Source organism: Simochromis diagramma, unplaced genomic scaffold (genome assembly GCF_900408965.1).
Source record: "Simochromis diagramma unplaced genomic scaffold, fSimDia1.1 OVJJ01000284.1, whole genome shotgun sequence".
NCBI lineage: Eukaryota > Metazoa > Chordata > Actinopteri > Cichliformes > Cichlidae > Simochromis > Simochromis diagramma.
Window position 1 is genome coordinate 2,976,528 of NW_024386871.1, and position 21,546 is coordinate 2,998,073.

General features: G+C 39.5%; 1 protein-coding gene across 3 annotated transcripts in view; it reads right to left on the reverse strand.

Moving 5' to 3' along the window:
- Positions 1-4,358: 4,358 nt before the first annotated feature.
- ntrk2a (neurotrophic tyrosine kinase, receptor, type 2a) overlaps positions 4,359-21,546 on the reverse strand; it is a 107,006-nt gene continuing 89,818 nt past the window's right edge. For all 3 annotated transcript variants that reach the window (XM_040031661.1, XM_040031660.1, XM_040031662.1), the window contains exons 19-20: positions 14,306-14,464; positions 4,359-11,908 (exon numbers count right to left, since the gene is read on the reverse strand). In XM_040031661.1, the coding sequence (XP_039887595.1) occupies positions 11,723-11,908; positions 14,306-14,464 (345 nt within the window). In that variant the 3' untranslated portion in view covers positions 4,359-11,722. The remainder of the gene's footprint in view (positions 11,909-14,305; positions 14,465-21,546) is intronic.

Below are 21,546 nucleotides of genomic sequence, written 5' to 3' on the forward strand. Positions count from 1 at the left end.
TATCCTCAGCTGGAGTCAGCAGCAACACACCTGTACTATACACCATGTGAGAAGAGCACCACTTTCTTCCTGCTGAGTCACCTGATGGTTAGACAGAATCACTTTGAGGCAGATCAAAAGTCTTTTTTCATGGCCTCACTGATCTCCGTCCATGCCTGAGTTTTTGCTTCAGCTACTGTCCAAGCTGCACTCTGCTTGGCCTGCTAGTGCTCATCAGTTGCCTCCGAAGTCCCACAGGCTAACCAAGCTCGATAGGACCTCTTCAGCTTGACTGCTCCCTTAACCTTCGGTATCCACCTTCTGGTTAGGGTGTTACCAACCTGGCAGGCACCAACCACCTTGCAGATGCAGGTCCATGCAGCAGCCTCAGCAATGGATGTGCAGGACATATTCCATTTGGAGTCAATCTCCCCTGTTTTATAGCAAATTTCATTATTTCTGCCATTACTGGATAAATAAATTCATGAGATTTAGACACAAACTCTGCTTTAATGTTTCCCAGTTTATCATTTTCTAATCTAATCTGATATCAGTCTTTACTGAGAAATAATGGCTCGTTTACAGCCCAGCAGAGAATTTTTAACTGAGTTACAGTTAATAGCCAAAATTCAGTAATAGTAACTGTATTGCCATAATAAGCCTTTGGTCCATAATGTTTGTTTTCCCAGAGTGCTTCAAAGCCACAGCTGTGATTCTGGAGCCTCTTGCTGCTCCTGACTGAACCACCTGCGAGCCATCAGCCTGCAGCCTAATCAACCACTGTCCAAAAGGACCAGCATCAGATTAGCTTACTCAGTATGGCAAGCAGACCAGTTTGCTTATGCTTTCTCATGCTAATCATTCTGTGTGTATTCCTGATAAGTTAATCCTTGCTCATGCATTTCTCCTGACCATAGCTTGGATATGTAGTCTTTAATTAAACATTGAAATAAAACCTATGTTTAATATGTTGAAGGGATGAAACCATGTCTCATCCCTTCAACATAGTTTTGAAGGGATGAGACATTTTAAATAAGGAATACAGGTTGCCACTATGAATAGAAACAAATTGGATCCTGATGGGATGAGCTGGGAAATGACTGGAGCTGACCTAAAGTAATTAAAGTAATTTTCAGTGGAAAACATGTCGAGGTTCAGACTTTGAATTTTCCGACAACTGTAGCTATCATTTTGATATTTGATATAACTGAATATCAATTTGAGCCCATTTCAAAATTAAATGTTTCGAACACAATTGTCTGCAGATGCATTTAAAAAGTTACTTTAAAATTCAGGGTTTTTCCTTCAGGCTCCACTGACTCTTTTAAAAACAGCTGCAGACATTTTCATACAGAAAAAAGCTTTTAATTCGTTTGTTGTTTTATGTATTATTCTGTTGCTTTACCTTGTTTTATATTATGATATTATTTCTTATTTTACTGTTAAGCACTGTAATTTTAATCTGTAGAAAGTGCTTCATGAATACATTTTACTTACTTACTGAATGATAATATCAGTATCACTGCCCCATCATTAAAACAAGAGCAGACCAGAGACTATAATTGCTATAATTGTAACCCTCGTGGCATTAAAAGTTGGGAGAGGTAAAAAAAGAAATTTAAAACATTATAAAATCGGATAACTTGCAAATCCTATAAGGTCAAAAGCCACAAAGGGGACAGAGATAAATGGCTCTGTTCACTTAGATCTATATCTCTAATATGGATGCTTGTCAGGGAAAGTTAGAGGTCTCAAAAAACTCTTCGATTCTACCTTCTTGCTGTCTGTGCACCAACTTTCATGGTGACCTCTTGGACTGGTGTTGCCACTTTTCACAGCACTAATTGGTGGTGCTTATTTTACTAGTACTGATCTGCTGTGTCGAACAAAGTTTCTGCGTTGCTCTTCATTCAGTTGACACTGTAACTGCACTTACTGTTTTGTTTATGTTTCTCATTTATTTGTTATCAATATTTATTCTTTGTTCACACATCATGTCAAGTATGTCTTGACATGCTGAAAGTGGGATCTCTGCCAGTGCAGCCTTGGCAAGATGTCTGTTCTATAATGAGATTTTGTAGGAGTACATCGGCTTTTCTAATAAGATGTGTTGCTTTTACACACAGAAGTTTTGAGTGCTTTACACTGATAAATACTACTTTACATCCAATCAAATGTAATTATGATTATGATAATGACGTCTGCTTCTTCTTTTGATTGATCCCTTTGAGGGTTGCCGTGTTCCCAGCATCCTCTGCTCAAAAATATGTGTTCATCACTCTCTTAAATTTTTCACAGTGCAGAACACGTTTATTACTGGAAAGTGAATTCTTCTGTCGAAGGTCTGAGCTTTGTCTGTAATGCTGTCATAAAGCTGTGAGGAACAAGGTACCGTAGAGGTTCATGTGAGAAATGGTTATAATTATCAATTTTCTAGTGGTGGTTAATACACATTTGTACAATAAAGACAGACATCACACAGCAGTTCTTTTGAGTTTCCCCATAATGTACCAAGATGTACAACTGTACCGCATTTTTACTTTTTTTTGTAAAACAAACTTTTAATCAAACTTTTTTCACTTGATCACTTGATCAATAAACAATAAATGCTACATATGCTATGTCCACATAAAAAAGAAAGAATAAAATATATGTAAAATATTAATTTTCAGAATTATGTCAAGTATATTGACAGGACCAATAACAAAGATCTGGTCTTTGCATTTTTTTAATTTAATTTTTATGGCACAAAGTATGTTATAAGATAAGACAAGACTTTATTGATCCCACAACGGGGAGATTTTTGCGTCACCTCAGCTCAGGTACAGATATCAGAAGGAAATACAAAAATACAAATAAGTACAATCAATGAAAAAAGTAAGATAATACACTATATACAATGGTAGCATACACAGTATGTGATTATGGATATGGTTGGAAATATGGAAGACATAAACTATATAGCTTGATATAGCTATTGTACCACTACTATTCCTATTTATAGACATGTACACACACGTGTAAAAACAAACAAATGAAGAAAACAGCATGAATACATATAAATTAAAACACTATCTCCCCTAGAAGTGATTTCAGATTTACATCTAAACCTATTTGGCTAATTAAATATCTCTGATTTAACCTGTGGAAAGGCCAGGTGAACTGGATTAGGAAAAATTAGCGATCCCAAAGGGAAAAAAAAAGTGAAGAAAAATGATGATTTGACAGGCAGTTAGCATTAGTTCAGTCCCAGCGAATGTGTCCTTGCGCTTTTGCCCCTTGTTATCTTAGCAATTTTGGAAAGTACAGTAGTAGCTGCACTGTGGTGCTCCGAGTGTCTGCCTAAGCTATTTATTTGAAATCCAAGCCATAAGATATCAACTAAATTAAAAATCTCTTAAAGCCAGACCCTTAAAGCTGTGAATCAGAGAGCTTAAAGTATCCTGGCTCTAGAGCGATCCAGCCAACAGTGGCTGCTGCTCCTGTTGCCTTGTTTGCTGATTCTGATTGTGAGGTGGTGGAGAGAGGGATTTGGCGTCTGTAGTGCTACAGGGTCATTTTAAAAATTCAGATGCATTGCAGTACTTGGATACCTTGTAACAACATTTAGATGTGAGAAAATATGAGGTGCTGGCTATTTGGAGCCATCCCGCTCTGCTAGCTGGTATCAACCCACTTACAGCAGGACGTGGATGTCGAAGGTGCTGACCCCATCAAACAGATATTTTATTCTGAGGAAAAGAAAAGGCAGTTGGAAGCTGAAGCTCGGTACATATTTAATAATGGTGCACACTGAGATGGCCCTGAACTTGTCTTTGTGTTATAAAGGTTTGAAAAGTTTGCTCAGAATCGTAGGCTGACTCGTGTTGGTTTCTTTCAATGGAAGATCGTATTGATCAGGTTAGCATGTGGGTAAATTTGATCTTTTGAAAGGTTACTGGCAAGTGCCACTCACAAAAAGGGCATAGGGGATTTGGGCATTTGGCAACACTCTCCAGTCTGTACTCATATGTAGTCAAGCCATTTGGGTTGTGGAGTGTTTGTGCCTTTTTTCCCCCCCAGTGGCTAATAATCTGGGTGGTTTCCTGTCTGGTTGATTGTTTGGCATCATGAGCTCTCACCCTTCCATTGTGAGAGGTTACCAAGACTGCAGTAACATGCTTGGGAAAGTGTTGGATCCACCGCTCCTGGTTTTGGTTTATTTATTTTTCCCTGGACGACACTAGCATACACTTCTTGTGGTTCCCAGTTTCAAAATGAAAAGTGCAAGGCAGAATGACAGATACCCTTTCTCATGTAAGATCCTGTGGTTTTCTTGCTACAGGCTCAAGCTGCTGGGGGACTTGATGATGCAGTGAAGTTTTTGTTTTCCTTTCCCCCCCCCTTCCAATGCATTAATTTGACACTAATGCATGGCCTTAACCTTTGTCCTCTCTTCTTTATTTTGCATCCTTTTTGGGGTTGTGGTCTCTTTACGCGCCCCACTTCTCTTTCATCTCCAAACCAATCAGTCGCTGACCCTCCCCACGCCTGGTTCTGCCAGAGGTCTCTTCCTGTTAAAAAGGATGCTTTTCCTCTCCACTGTCACAAAGTTCTGCCTATAGGGGATTTCCTGATGACTGGGGTTCTCTCTCTAATATTGCAGGCTATTTACTTTGAATTGAACTCAACTTATCAATTAACTGCCAATACTAATGGTTTAATTCTTCAAAAAGCACACGTATTACAGGATGAAGTTCTCATCTCGCCTACTTTTCATTGGCTATGAGCCGGCCTGTGACATCAAGAAGTAAATGTGATTCTTTTATTTTACCAAAATATTCCTCAAAACAGTGTTTTTTAATCCCAAACATCACCTTTTACTGGCATGGAGACCAGCCTATTGAACTTATGAATTGGTAGTACTTGATTTGTTTTCCCTTTTAGTGTAATTAGTTACTCAAGAAAACTACTAACCTACTGATGTGGAATCCGCTCTTGTTATCTTTGTTAAGACCATAATTATTAAGGTTATGTGTGGCAGTTGATGTAATTAGAGCTCATTAAATGCCTTTTTAAAATTTTCAATCCCCTTTCTGTGTGTTTTCAGTGTGTGTGTAGACGAGCATGTGCACTCAACTCAAAGTATTTTCCAAAATGGGCACGGGGAGCCAGCCTAACAGACGCACAGCACACACACCGCTTGTTGTTTTCTATATTTCATTGCTTCAGTTAGTCGACACTAAAGAATCAGACATCCAGCCCTCGATGCCTCATCGTTTCACACCAGAGCACAATGCAGCCAACATCAAGCGCAACACACACACGCGTTACATAAGCGTGCGTTGTCCACGATCATACAGAAGATGTCTTAAAGTCATCCTTACAACTCGACCTATGTGTGCTTTATGAGTCCATTAATTAACAGTGTTACTTATGATGTTCGGTTGCTGAACACAGAAAATCTCAACTACAAGCTGCTTTCTTTATACTCACACAAACCTACAGTGGTCCATCTCAACACCTTGATTCTTTTCTTTTTCACCCGTTAGGTTGTAGATTTGTGTTGGATTTACAGTGTCCTGCTAAACGACCTGATTAGGGGAAGTTTTATCTGCTGTCACACAAATTATTCTAGAGTCAAATGTGTTCACTCAATGACTGCAGGTCGCACAAGTCCTATGGCCCTAAATCAAGCCCAAATCATCACCTCTCCATCATCGTGCTTGACAGTTACTATGAGGTGTTTGTGTGCGCTTTTCGCCAAATATGGTGCTGTGCATTATGACCAAACATGTCCAGCTTGGTCTGAGCTGTCCAAAGAGCTGTTTTTTTTTTTTGTTTTGTTTAGATGCAATTGTGCAAACCTTAAGCATGCAAAGTTGCCATGTTCTTCTTAGAAAGAAGATGGTTTTTCCTATAATCCTTCCAAACAAGTCTTTTTTTTGTAGCATCATGAACTTTAACATTTAACATGCTAGCAGGGGCATGTATAGTCTAAGATGTAGCTTTTGGGCTTTTCTGTCGTTTCATAGTGTGGCTTTACAGCGACTGTGTTGGGAATGCCACTCCTGGGAAGATTGTTACATTGAGTACCTGAATGCTCCCGACTAGAAAAGCAGAAATACCTCTGCCTTTATAGACGTGCTCACACCTGCTGCTGATTAGTTAATCAACCTCATTTGATCAGCAGCACCTGGCTGTTGCTTACCCAGGCAGTATGCTAAGTCTAAGTATCTCCCACACACACAGTTCACACACACACTTACACTAAGGTGAATTTTTGCATTTCTTATTTCCTTCCCAACGACATTTTTATTAAGAGATAAATTGTAGACAGAGCTCTGTGTAAAAAGGAGATATTAATTCAGCTGTTGCCTAATTGCATCAGGGATTTAGGCACATGCTCCTGTCCAATTTGCTCGCACAATTCCCCGCAAAAGCCTTCGGCTTGCTTCTAATCTGCAAACCAAGCAAGTTTTTTTTTCTCCCTTAAAAGATGCTGGATTTATGTTGGGATTAACAGAACGAGAGAGATGAAGCATCACTCGGACACTCGAGCTCTATCACTCAATTCAATTGGGCATATTTTTCTGCTTTTCTTACACCGCCTTGAGCATGCCTGAGTACTTCTGAATTCATCTCTCTCGCTCTCACACACACACATATATGTATAACATGTCCGTATAATCACTTGCAGGAACTTTGATGTGACATAACACTTTTTATTAATTACACTATATCACAACAGACTGGTCCACCTTCAGAGAGAAGTCATATTATCACCATCATCACCATCATGAGTCACTATGACCATTTTCACCACGCAACTGTATGACTGTACAAGTTCCCTCTGGTATGTGTTTCTATGTGTGTTTGTGTGTGTGTATGTGTGTGTGTGTGTGTGTGTGTGTGTGTGTGTTTGAACCAGCAGGGCACAGATGTGGACATCCAGACGTTTTCTTTCCAGTACCAATAAAAAAAACCCAAAACACTGCTTGCAAAGATAAACGTTCGTGCTCTCGATCAGACAGAACATTTCCAGCTTTAATAACATTGTGTGCTTTGCAATACACGTTTCTTACATTTTGAAGAGCATCTGTAGGCAAACAAGTAACATTTTAACACATCTTCCATACACATTTTGTCCACCATCCCATTTAAAAATTCTGACAATCCAAAAAACATCCTCTCTTTCTTCCACTCCTGCCACAATAGCAGTGGTTAAACCTTCCTGAACACAAGAAACAAACGGCACAGAATCCCAAAAATTATACCAAAAAAATAAAAAATAAAAAAAAATACTGCATATAGCAAATCACAGTTTTCTTCCTCAATGCTATTTTTTTTCTATGCAGCAAAGCAGTTTTTGTGGTATTATGTTTTTCAGGGCGTACAGGCTCCAGAAGCATCCAAGCACAAAAGTAATCTCAGAGATGACCTTTAAGATGTTTTAGCTCTATTAGCTTAGACTGTGATGCTGGGGTTGTGTGAGAGAGAAGGGATTAAATGTGATACGGATCAAAGCATACTCAAAATTGCGATGTGTATCTACTGTATGAGATATATGCTTTGGTCCACTGAGTCACGTGGTTTAGCCCAAACTCAGCGCAAACTATGTAAAAGTGAGGAGAACCAATAAAGGAAAATATCAGTTACTATTGCTGATATACCTGTGTGAAAACCAGGCTTTAGTAAGTTGCGTAGAGAAGAAGGCTGATTTTGGAGTCATAAATAAAGCAATTGACTGATTCCATAAATCTTAGCTGCCATAATACACACCACAGTCCTACACGACTGGGGAAAGCCATTTATCATGAATTGGTGAACAGCGACAACAAATCAATCGGTGATTCTCGTCTTGAGTCTCATTGCATTTGAACTTGAGTCTAAAACCCAGCCTCCAGATCCCTCCTGACTCACTCTGGCATCAATCAGCCTTCTTCACACACACACAGACACAAACACACACACACAGACACGCACGCAAACACCCCCCGAGAGAATGTGCAAGCATTACTCTGAATCCCGGGGGCTGCTGTATGTCATCTTGTGTATTTGTGAGTCCAGTGCAGCTTCCCATTTCTCTGCCCTCTACTTCAAAAACAAAGGAAGAAAATAGTACAATCTAGATACCGACACAGTCTGGGACACAGTAGTTAGCGATGCTTATTTCTTTCAGCAGCTTATTCACATTTGTACATTTGTATTTTTGTTCATTCCTCTTGCTGTTATTTCATTTTACAAAAAAAAAGAAAGAAAGAACGAAAGAAAGAAAGAAAGAAAAAAAGGAAAAGTAGCACTTCTAAAGACCAAAGTTTAAGACTATCACATACAGTATAGGCAGCATAGAAGAGGAAAGTTGGTTGAATAGTCTATTTTACAGTAGGTCACTTGAATAAGAGAGAGAAAGAAGTCTGTGATTGTCAGTCCCTCCTCGTCTGAGGTGTCTGGTCATACAGCAGTTGTTGTTTTTCCCTTTATTTTTTTATCGTCTCCCCTTTGCTGAAATCTCTGTGATGTGAGGCATCAACGCGAAGACACAGAGTCGATCTTTGCTGACCAGTCTTCGTCTTAGCAAACACCTCTCTCACAGCCTCTTCCTCTCACAGCAACTATCAAAACATCACCGCTGTCCAACTTGACACAGTTCATTACTTTGTTAAAAAAAGAAAGAAAAGGAAACACAGCGGGTACGTGCACACACGGTGCAGCCAGCTGAACTTGTTTCTTCAACATACGCTACTCTTTTGACACCAGAGGCGTTCTCATACGCGCTGCATTGGTTTCTCACAGTTAGGTTTTTTTCTTATTTCCAGCTCACACACAGGCCCTCACACACCATGCCCTCTGTTATTGCACAGAGTTATTGTGTGGCAAGTTTTTGAACGTGTTTGCGAGTGTGCTCACTCAGTGCAAACTCTACTTGACTGTACAGCAGGGATGGATTCTGAGAGCCTTGTTAGTGCGTACTGTCGATGCTTCTTCCATTAAGCCTCACACTTAGCGCTGACAGGTGACAATAATTTCGCAATATGTCGAGCTAAATCTAGAAAAGTGACGGACTGACGAAACATCCATCCCTGTTGTGCAGCGGGCTGCACGAAGAGGACAGGCATAGTAACTGTTTAGAGGGAGCCTGACATAAAAAATACATATACACTCAAGATTATCTTGCTAAAATGTAATCAACTAAACCAGTGTTCAACTTCAGTCAAGTTGTAGTTGCAAAAGGCAACTTCAGTTATAGAAAGAAATGTACAAAATGCTTCTTAATTTATAAATAATAATACTAGAAATCAATAAAATCAACATTTTCAAAATCCACAAACACCAATACCATCAAGTGCTGTTGTTAATAAACAAGAAGACATCGAATTAAAAATGGCTGTAAGTGAAACCGCAGTGATTATGACTGTTTTTTTTTAGTTTTTTTTTAGTTTTTTTGTACCTCATATATCTGTAAAGGATAAATATGCCCCAGTAAAATGCAAAAAAACAAACGCAGAATGTGTCTCCTTGCATGCACGAGATGCTGTATATACAGTGCGTCTGTAAGCTTTCAGATATCTGAGCTGTACTGTAAGTGAGTGAAGTGGTTCTCAATAATTGGGATGTGTGGTACATTATTGAGTTTATTTTCGGTTTAAGCTGTTGGTGGACTGCCAGTAAAATGTGTGTGGGGAAGTTTGCATGTGTGTAAAATGTGGTTGAGGGCAGCTGTAGGAATGTGAGGAGCGCGTGAAGTTAAAGTTGTGGCTTACAGAACATCTGCAGGCTACAGTAATGAGGGATGTTCGCGCTCACCTTCTCCCCGGGGACATTTACACCTCTCTTTCCGCCACTCTCTCCCTCCGCCTTTCCGCTCAACTGTCTCCTCTTCCTCCTTCATCTTTCTCCACATGACCCATCCGTACCGTCACACTCCCATCGTCTTCTCCTTTCTACCCCATTGCTTCCGATCTGAACTCTCTCCCTTCCTCTCCATTTCTTCCCACCATGCGTTATTACCTCTCCTCCCATTTCTCCCCTCTGCTGCTCCTCATTCCGGGCCCCTTACTTTTGTTTTCTTCTCCTTCACCTCTTCTATCCTCTCCATCCTTCCACCCTTGCTTCTCGTCCATAAAACAATAAGTCTTGAATGTCTGTGAGGAGACTGTGCTAATGGAGCCCATTAGGCTGTAATGAAATATACATTACACCATTACAGAGCACGGGGCCTGGCTAAAGCACTGCACCGCTCAAATAATAAAACATGCACAATTCAATTTCCTTCTTGGACAGTTTTGAGTGACTTTCAGTGTGTCTGTGTGTGTGTGTGTGAGGATGTAGAGATGGAAGGATGACAGGATAAAGTATACACTGTGTGTGTGTTCTCGTGTGCATCCCCTGTAGCGCAGATGTGGTTTTCAAGGATGTCTAAGTGCTGAGAGCTTTGATGATTTAATATGGGTTGACCAAATGAACCACACCTTCTACAATGCCGCCACCCACACATCTGACCGTCATCTGACCACTCAAACCCCGAGCCTCCCCAGGCAACCTTTACACCTCCCTCCCCGACGCTATGATCTCGCGATTGTTGGACAGCTGTGGACAAATGAATCAATTGACCTCTGACATGAGCGCTTGACATCACAAGGTGAAGCATCTGTCACTTTAGGGGGTTGGGGGAGTAGTCCTCATGTTACCCTGTGCTGTATGACAGTGCAGTACAGGCCTGAGTAAAACAACAGAACAAGAGCGGATAATGAGCAGCTAATGTAGATCAGACACTTTTTTTTTACATTTGTATTACTCACGATTAAATATCGCACAATTCCTCCGCCATACTCCTGAATTATTCCGTCACCACAGCATTTCAGATCAGCCTCAGCTGCCGCTGTTTTGGGTGTTTTTTGCATCAGCAAAATTGGCCGACCAGAAATGATCTTTTCATCACATCTCCTAATTTTGTGTGACAGGAAAGCAGATTCTGTTTACTGTTTTTTTTCTCCAGTCATTATTTGGTCACACGCAATTTACTGTATGTGTACCAACGTGTTAATCATTGCCTGTGTAGTCTTGTTGGATGGACGCAGACATTAATACTGATATGCATTTGTGAGAGACAGACAAAAAGACAGACAAACCGACAGGGTGGGCGGGGAAAACACAGTGTCTTTATGGCTCGACATCTCTCAGAGCCATTTCCTTCGCCAGTCTCATATTTACACGCAAAAGATCGAAGCTTCCGGAAATCCTCCCCTCGCCACGTCTCCTCGAAATTTGCGGATGTTCAAACGAGTCCTGTTGTCCAACAGGCAGCAGGGAATGAGTCATTTAAAAGTCCTTTAAATTAGGTTTCATCAGTTTAGCCCCAGTCAGTTTAAAGCATTTGAAAATAAGTGAGATGCTGTTGTTTTTTTTGGGTTTTTTTGTTTTTCTTTTTACTCCAAAGTTAAATTACTCTTAAATGTCTCTTCGGTAAGGAAGGGGGATGGAAATGCATAAAGGAGAGGACATCGGCAGGGAAGAAAGAGGCGATCGGGGATCAGTTGAGGAATTTTTTGATTGCCTTTGAGAGTTTAATAATAGCTTCACATCCTGTACAGCGGCACCTTGCACACACGCACACCTGCATGAGCTTCGCACCCTGCAGCTCGCACACACATGCACGCAACCACAAATATGCATTCACGTTCACATTCAGCGACCATCCCCACATAAATGCACACATGTCGCACACACACAGCTAAAACCCTTCTTCAGCCTCCTTCTGCGTTCAGCCCAGTATATCCAGGTACACAGGCGAGGCCTTGGCCAGGTTGAGGAGCAGACTGTGGATTTCTTTAATGTTGAGACGCATGTGTGGCTCTCTCTGCCAGCAGCCCAGCATCAGGTCATACACTTCTTTAGGACAGGTCCTAGGGCGCTGCAGCACCCTGCCCTGGGTTATACACTCTATCACCTACAGAGCGAAAGAAAGACAAGCATCAAGTTAATTGTGAGAAGAAGCCCCGTCCCATTTAGTAAAGAACAAAGCAGAAAAAATAAATTCAGTGTTCAAACTCCAGTTAAGATGATGGAGCATCTGCTCTGCCAAGTGAAAATGTCACAGCGAATAAATTATTTACTGAACTCGAGAAATAATATGCCAGAGAAGTCTTCAAGACAAAGTCTGCAATTTCTCTACACCAGCGTGAGGGGAAAGTCAGATTTACAACATGCATGTGTAAACACCTACTCATTAGATGCACCTTGCTTTTACCTTCAGAACTGCTTTAATTGTTCATGGCACAGATTCAACAAGGTGCTGTAAACATTCCTCAAAGAGTTTGGTCCATTTTGACATGACAGCATCACACAGTTGCTTCAGATTTGTCAGCTGCACAATCATGAAGTGAATCCGCTGTTCTAGCGCATCTCAAAGTTGATCTATTGGATTGTGATCTGGTGACTGTGGAGGTCAGTGACACCAGGGGTACAATGAACTCACTGTCGAGTTCAAGGAAGCAGTTTGAGATGATCTGAGCTTTATGACATGATGTGTTATCTGCTGGGAGCAGCAGGCAGAAGATCGCCACATTGTGATCATAAACGGATGGACAGGGTCAGCAATGATACTCAGTGAGGCTGTGGTGTTTATACGATGTTAAGGTGCTGAAAGTGTGCCAACAAATTATCCTCCACACCCTTACCTGACAAGCAGCAGCCTAAATCATTGATACAAAGGATATGTCCATGGTTTCATGTAGTTTGCACCAAATCGAGCTTCATCAGACAAGCAGCATTTTTCCAATCTTGTATTGCCCAATTTTACTGAGTGTATGTGAATTGTAGCCTCAGTTTCCTGCTCTTAGCTGACACAGCCGGTGGGGTCTTCTACTGGTACAGCCCGTCTGTTTCACAGTTCAATGTGTTGTGTTGTGTGAGGCCTCTTCTGCATACTTTAGTTGTAATGAGCATTTACTTGAGTTGTTAGCATCCTGGCCATTCTGCTCCAACCTTTGGCATTAACGGTGCAGCTCACTTGGTTTTCTATTTGATCACTTAGAAAAATTCTAGTGGATCAGCAGTTGTGATGCTCAGTTTGAACTTCATCTTGACCATGACTACATGCCAAAATGCATTGAGCTGCAGCGGCCGACTGGCTGATTAGATATTTACATTAACAAGCCCATAAATAAGTGTACCTAACAAAGTGTCAGGTGATTGTACTGTTTGTAGTCAGCACAGGCAGTATTTCAATATCTAAAATTACAAAGGACCCAATCAAAACTTTAAATCCTGTGTAAAAGATATGTGAGCATCACATTTCATTCACGATGCGAGTGAGCTGTGATACAGCAGAGGATAGACAGACATAAAGGGTAAAAGAAGACAGTGAAAGGGCTAAAGGTTAATTTTTTGGATGTAACCAGAGTTAAGGGCTCTCCCAGGGTTCATGCTGGTAAGGCTAAGGTTAAGGCGAGGGGTTGAAGGCTGTGACACTGCTGTGTTTTCTGGAAAATTGATTCGAATTCTGGGTTAGGTTGATTTTCTTTGTGTGAGGGAGTTGCTGTTGTTTCCACAATCTGATTGAATTTGAGCAAGTAGATTGTTTAGACATTTTAAAATGAGTCATTCATACAATTCAGCCTTATTTTAATTTTCCACAGCTTTCTGATAGAGGCAGTTGTCAATTCTGGAAATTCAAAACATCTGAGTGTTTAAAACAAATTATGTTATTTAGAAAAAGTCTATATTACCATGTGTGGCTTTAAGATATTGCCATTTACTTCCAACTTCATTATACAGTAAGTAAGAGGAATCAAGAAAATACTCTTAATATCTAAAAAATATAAAAGGCGCGATGTCTAACAACTGCTACACTTCTGCTAGACTCTGAGCAAAGCAGGAAAAAGAAACTGCCCCGGCAGATTTTGCATCCGGGTTTTGTTTCTCTTTCTTTCGAGTAGCTTGCTCCATGTCATGAAGTCATTCTTGTTGAGTTTCTGTGAGCGAGGAGATGACGCAGAACAAAAGACTCACTCAGTGTATACCTATGAGAAACATGCACACAAAACGGATCAAATATTTAGCCTTACTTTTACTGAAGGGCTGTTTCATCATATCTCGGGGCTGCAACATCTTGTTCAGCATCACTTATTAAAAAGAAGGTGCTTCCAAGGCAACTTTTACAGAACTTTTGTTACTTTGACTTTAATGCTGGAATTACCAGGACTTGGTGATCACTCAACAAATTTAAAAACACTGCAAAAAGTATGTTAATTATTAAGCCAGGTCGTTTATATAATTGTGAATCACAAACGTCTTCGTGCACCTGCAGAAGAAACTATTGCACTTATAATAAAAGTTTGTATACCTCATTATTGGAGAGCTGGTACCAGGGTTGTTTTCCATAGGTGAAGATCTCCCAGAGAACAACTCCGAGGCTCCAAACATCGCTTTCTGTTGTGAACTTCCTGTACATGATGCTTTCAGGAGGCATCCAGCGGATGGGCAGCATGGTATGACCTCCAACCTTTGAAAGCACACACACAGAGACACTGTTACACACAGAAAGTATGAAGTACGGTCGGATTGTGAAAGCTGAGAAGCATCTTATATTCTGTTTCCCCGCCCTGCATCAAGGAATAAAATGTCTGCTGTTTGCCAGAAAATATCTGACATTAATTGACCTTAAATTTAAGTTCAAAAATACCAATAAATAATATTACTTAATATAGGCTGGCTTCTCTACTTGTCGATGAACAGTCCACTCCAACTGCATTGTACTCACAACCCATTGCCCCCCAAAGACCTTTACCATCAACACAAATAATGTCATCATCCATTTCAAAGAATGGAATAAAATCCTTCTTGCGATGCCTATAAAAAGAAAATTTGGTTCCTGGAGCCAGGAGGGCTTTTTCACTGAATCTAGACCCAAACAAGTCAGACGCTTCCTTTGGCAGATACAAATCTTACATTAAATCATTTAACTCTGGCTGAGATAATAAAGCGATGGATGTTCAAAGTCTTCATTACTAAAATGTCATAAATCTGGAGACGAAACATCATCAGACTCATTCATCTGAATGTGGCACATGTCTTGTCGCTTATGGCAGGTTAGTGTAACAGATAGATGATTTTATTTTTGAACTTTATCCAAAAATATCAGAGTGATTCTATGACTTCATCCGTACCACTAGAATTTAAATTTATTCAATTTAACGGCATTAGCAGGAAGTTAGCTTGCTAGTTTTGCTAGTTACCTAAACCTAAACATGATATAGCACGTTCTGACTGAGTGATTTCTGAAAAAATTAAAACATACAACTCTGATATCACTTCCAACATAAATGAAGACAGAAAACTAAACAGTAGTGACTTTTGTAGGTTACTGAAGTTAGACTAGCTGGTATATAACAATGTGCTACATGATCGCTAGCAACACAGCTATGTTAGCATAACATAAACAGTGAAGCAGGAGGATGAATGCTAACTTTTTCCACTCGATAAAAGTTAACGTGAGTGTTCAGGATGGTCTGGGACAAATGCAATCGCAAGATGCTGTAAACGGACAAAACTTCAGTCAGGAGAACAACTGAGATAATCCATCCACCATATGGTAAATGGCCTGTATTTGTATAGCGCTTTACTAGTCCCTAAGGACTCCAAAGCGTTCAGTCATCCACCCACACATTCACATACTGGTGATGGCAAGCTACATTGTAGCCACAGCAGCCCTGGGGCGCACTGAGAGAGGTGAGGCTGCCGGACACTGGCGCCACCGGGCCCTCTTACCACCACCAGTAGGCAATGGTGTGCCCAAGGGCACAATGACCAATGATCGAGCCAGGGCTCGAACCGGCAACCTTCCGATTACAAGACGAACTGCCAACTCTTGAGCCACGATCGCCCCATATGAGATTAGTCATTAATATACTGCAACAACATGGGAATAGAGCAACTGTGAGAGAATTCAACATTAACGAATCAATGGTACAGAAGTGGAGGAAGCAAGAAGAATGAGTTGAGTAAAGTTTGACTTATCTGATCTGTATGAAAAGAGATTCATCGACAGTGCGCCTTATATAAACTGCTTCATATCCCCTTAAACAACAACTGCACACATATACAGCTGAGCTCACACATGGATCACATCAGTTAAACAACCACAGCTAAATTCATTTATTTGGTGTTTATGAACAGCTGATTTTGCCATCTCATTACTTACAGTGATACAATGAAGATAAAAAGAATAACATGAAAATGTGTCATGAATACATATGTGTTTAATGAATTAAATTAATTAAATTGATTAAATTATAATGAATCTTCTTTTAATCCCTCTTCTTTTGTCTCTCTTTTTCCTTTAACGGTGCAAAAATAATCTTATGACAAAACTCATACGTAATATATTACATTTTCTTTATTAGCTCTTGGCTAAAGTTACGCACTGTGTACAGGTGAAATATTTTCACATTTTTTCCATCTAATAACAGGTTGTTTTTTTTTTATTAGATTTTTTTTCTGTTACAAAATGTTTTCACTTACGCCAACATCAAGCAAAAAGAAGTCTAAAGGTGGATCCAAAAACCCCCCAAATCTCAAAGTAACAGTTTAAATCTTCAGAGCCTCGGAAACCACATCCTAATGAAAAATGAGGAATATAAAGACACAAGCAAGCATGATGACAGACTTAATCTACTCTCTGACTGAAAAATCAGAGAGGTCAGACACAGACTTTCAGAAAAAAAATGGACAAGTGATAGCTCTGGATACTTACGAAAGGGCGATAATAGAAGACAATATATATTTAAATCTGAGTCGGCAAAAGAGAAGCGAGATCTGTGAATCGTAACTCCAAAAGTGTGTTTGACAGCAGCGATATCCAATGCTACCTAAAAGTTTGAACAACATATTTGGGCTAAACTGAGGTTTCAGGTAACTTTTTTGTTTTTACGTGTGAAATATATTCAAATTATGATTAACATTTATCACCTTTTGATAAGATTTTCCACTTATGACTGATGTCAAATCAATACCACACAGTTAAGGTTTTACTTTCTTTTGTAATAACTTGATTTTTCTTAATAACCCTGCGTTTTAGACATTCTTACACGGGTTTCCAGCCCAACTCCCTCATAAAGACAGTTTGATAGAATATGCTGCATTAGTTGCTCCTGTAGCTTAATGACCTTTATGTAACTACACTCTACAGATTGGCGCTGCAACTTTGGGAAAGCACTTATCGAACTGAGTTGCACTAGTTAAATGTGATAGATAGCATGCTATAGTAAAGCATTAAGTAATGAGTACATTGGTGACTAAGTAGCATATGCACATTCTTGAGAACAGAAAGCATTTGCACATGTGAGCAACAGCATCACGTTTCAGCAAAACCATCCAACATAATGTTTACTTTTGCTTGAGTTCCAGAAGCTATAAAAATTTACTGTCCTCTAAATCGGACGTAACTTTTGGTGACATTGCAAGTAAAAGGATGGTGATCGGCTGTAACGGCTGACTTAGATTTCAGGGTTTTAACATTGTTAAATATATTAACTTTTTCATTAACTTCTCAATGAATCAAAAGCAAGCCTAACCTGCTGACAAGATTTTTTCCTCTTACTGCACCTCCCCGCTCACTTTAGTCTCCCCTGAACATGAATCTAGCGACTGATCTGCACTCCACTGTGCTACACAGATAGCACAATCCATTTTCTAAGGTTTATGTGTGTCATTAATGGTTTGGTACCCACACTTGGCCTGGTTCTGTGTTAGTCAGGGGGTTATTTAATAGAGTAATAAAATGTGCACTGTCACACAGATAGCTATCAGGTTTAGGTTTACGTCTGGGGAAACATATCTGCCTCCATCTCTGCAGCTCGTGCGCTTCAAACCCAGGCCTTCATTTTTCTTGCAGTGATGCTTTTTCTCCCTTGTTTCTCTGTTTATCATTTACATTTCTCCATCTGCATGCAGTATGCTAAAGCAGAGTAGAAGGTCCACAATGCATAATGTGAATCATAATATAGAATATAAAATAAAAAATGCTTATATTATACACACTCCTACACAATACAGCAGGTTTGAGTCTTTTAGGTTTTTTCTTTTAACTATTATTATGAAGTGTACAACATACAGAATACAGCAGGATTTTAGTCTAAAACATTCATTGTTGTCTTATTGTGATGCTGTGTTCTCAAAGAGCTCTCCCCTATATTCCTCCCTACATAATAGATACTGCATAGTCCATTCACATTGAACTGAAGGCAGCCTCAGCACCTGTTCTTCCTAAAACGCTCCTATTATGATAATTCACAGGTTTATATTTTTATTTCAGTAGTGCTACAGTTGTGTTTCACTCTTTGTCTTAATTCCTTGGTTTAGCTCTTATTCTTTTGGAGCACGTGGCTCCGAAAGCCCAGCGTGCTCTAACAGGTCAGCTGGCCCCTCAAAAATGAGAAGCTGAGCGATGGGAACAAAAGTCTGGAGATGCAAGTATTTGAACCAGCACCAGAACACAATAGCAGATTGTCACAGTAGACACTATGCTACACAATGAATCATTTTTTTTAAACTACATGCAATGTTTCTCATTTTTTCCTCTCAGGAAATTCCTACAAAAGACCAGCTAAGTTCAGGTTACACTACACAGCAGCACAAAGCACATGAAAACACACTAATCGCCCAGTTCCTACTAACTGACAGATGTAAGTTTCCATAATCTTTGATTAACCCTCAGAATTAGTTTCGACTAACACTGTTTTCAAAGTTAATTCTAATGCTAGCTACTTTATTTACACAATGTGTTAAACGGCAAAGGGTTTTCCTTTTTTATGAGCGCACTGCTGAAAAAGAAAAATCACTGGATCTTCAGTTTCTTAGAGACTCGTCTGATTGTTTTTGCAGCCAGTGTTGCTGTCATTACTTAACAAAGAAATATCTTACACATTATTTGTTATTAGTTTTTGTTTTTTAATGATGCATTATTTTGCTTGTCTACTCTTTGTATAAAATTATTTGTCACACTATATCTTACAATACATTAGTGCAGACCTTCCCAAAGTGTGGGGCCCGCCCCCTAGGGGGGGCAGAGCCATTGCGGGGGGGGGTATGAAATGGAAAAAACAAAACAAAAAAAAACAAAGCTTGGACACTGCTAGCACGAGTGCCCACACAAACGCAAATCAGGAGATGAAGCATCGCTGAATATGTTTCCAAACCAACTTCATTCTAAACCAAAGACTAGAAAATATGGTGAAGCATATCTGCCCTTTGGCTTCACCTGCACAAGTGCTGAGGTAGGTCTCCCCTGCAGAATTGGTTTTCCCTTCGTCGGGAGCACGTGCTGGGTTCTTCAAATCGCGAACATTTTTCTTGTAAAACAAAGGGGGGCCCAGCAAAAAAAGTTTGGGAACCACTGCATTAGTGTAACTGTACTCTTATAATTTAGCAATATAAACTTAACACTGCTTGATCAAACAGGGTACCGATCCTTATCCTAATGAGGACACACACAGGGTGGACTGGTCAGTTAGCAAGGCTGGAATATTTCCTGGTGGCATGAGGGTTGTTTTGGCCTGCTGTGAAAAGTCAACTTGATCAGTAAACAGTTTACAAACCGCGACCCTCTCAGCCACACACTCTCCAATCCTCATGGCACACAGGTGTATTAGCTAATGACACATAAATGAACGCATGTAGGTCAGCAATCCCTACTCACTACAATGCAGACAACATGTTGATCGGACAATAAGGAAAAGTGGAGGAGAGAGATAGAAAATAAAAAATATATATTAAAAAAACAGATTAAATGCTGAAAAGCATATTCCATTTAGTGCCCAGATCAGGTGAAAACATGAGTTTTACATGACTGATCTCAGTGAGTGTGTGTACGAAGCAGCCTTAATATCATTGACCAAAATTTTTGAGGAAAAAATTCATGAGGAAAAAAGCTTTAATGAAATGTATCGAAACTTCCGTCAACAAATATAAACCAGATGTAAATATTCTGGAGAGACGAGATCCGATCAGAACGAATTAAGGTTTGTGAAAAGGAAGGACAAGTTGGGAAGTGATCCAATCAGGAGTATTCTCCTTGACGCGCACATTTGATCTGGAAAATGGTAAAACTAGCTCCTGTGCTCCCTGTTTCTCATGAAACCACGTCACATTTGATGCTTTGTAAACCACGTGGAGCAACTCTCACAACAAACTCTTATACTTCATACTTTAGTCCAATAAAATATACTTTTTAATGTAATCTTATGATATTTATTTGAATAAAACTAGAGTAATAAAACTATAAGATGTTTTAGTGAATGACTAAATGTATGACTAAAACTAAATTTGCTGTCAAAATGAACACTGGTGAATGGATCCATCATCCATCCATGATGGAATTTATGAAATTTATTTGAGTAATTATAATAATAATTTTCTTTTTTCCTCCCAAAACCTCTAAAAGATCTCACAATGATATAATTAAAATGAAACCTTTTGGTCATAATAATTTGATAATGAAAACTACACTACAACACTACAACTACAACAGCTGAATTATAGACAATTAGCAGTGTGATGGTTTCCATGTCCAGAGTTGTCTATATGTACTGTGTAGGTCATTATTGTCTCCAACTGACCGTGGTCTGTATTCATCAATACCAAAGTCATTTTCACAAATGCCACTCTAATCTGGGTTATGCATTCCTGCATTGTTGACTATAACCCTTTGCCACATCTAAAGAGGGGTTTCCCCTCCTCGTGTGGAAAGCGCATGGTTATTCTGCTGGTTCTGAAATTCTTTGGTAGCTCTTTGAATTCATGGCAAATCAACATACTGAATATTTTTTTTAATGGAGCTCATTAAATAAATTTAATCCACCATTCGATTGAACTCTTAATCGCTGCTTCTATAGTTCAAAACTCCAGTAAAGGTTTGAATGTGATCACCGAGTTCTTTATAAACCTTTGAAGAACAAAGAATCTGTAGTCTTTCTTCAAATTTTTCCAATGTATTATAATATTTTTGGATAGTCATCCAGCGCTCTGAAGAGTGACTTCCTGCTTAACTTCCTGTGTTAGAAAATGCATACATGTGAGTTTTAATGAGTGAAAGAATGAAATTTGGTTTGCAGGCCCCTCATGGACCTCGGTGCATTGTGCTCTTCACTGTCACGGTCTTACCCTTTAGTGCAATAAAAATGATGAAAAATCTAGAATGTTCTTGAATTCAGCCTAAAATCGATTTTTTTTTCTGAATTTTTGCCCATCGTGCCGATAACTGAGGAACTTCCAAACTTGTTTTTTTTTTTTATTCAGTTAATGTTCATCACAGGAACTCAAATGGCAAACTGAAAGGGTGTAGGCTGAGCTTATATAACACCTACCTCTGAAAGTGTATTCAAGTAACAACCAAACTGTTTGTTAGTGACTGTAATGTGTTACATGGTGATGCAGATCATTAATGGAAGAAAAGCGAGGACTGCAAGAAGGCATTTTATGAGCAGCGACAACACTAACATGATGTGTTAATAATCTGTTTAGACTAAAAAAATCTAAAACCAACAAAAAAACCGATGTCATTTCTAACCAAACACAGCTCTGTTTATT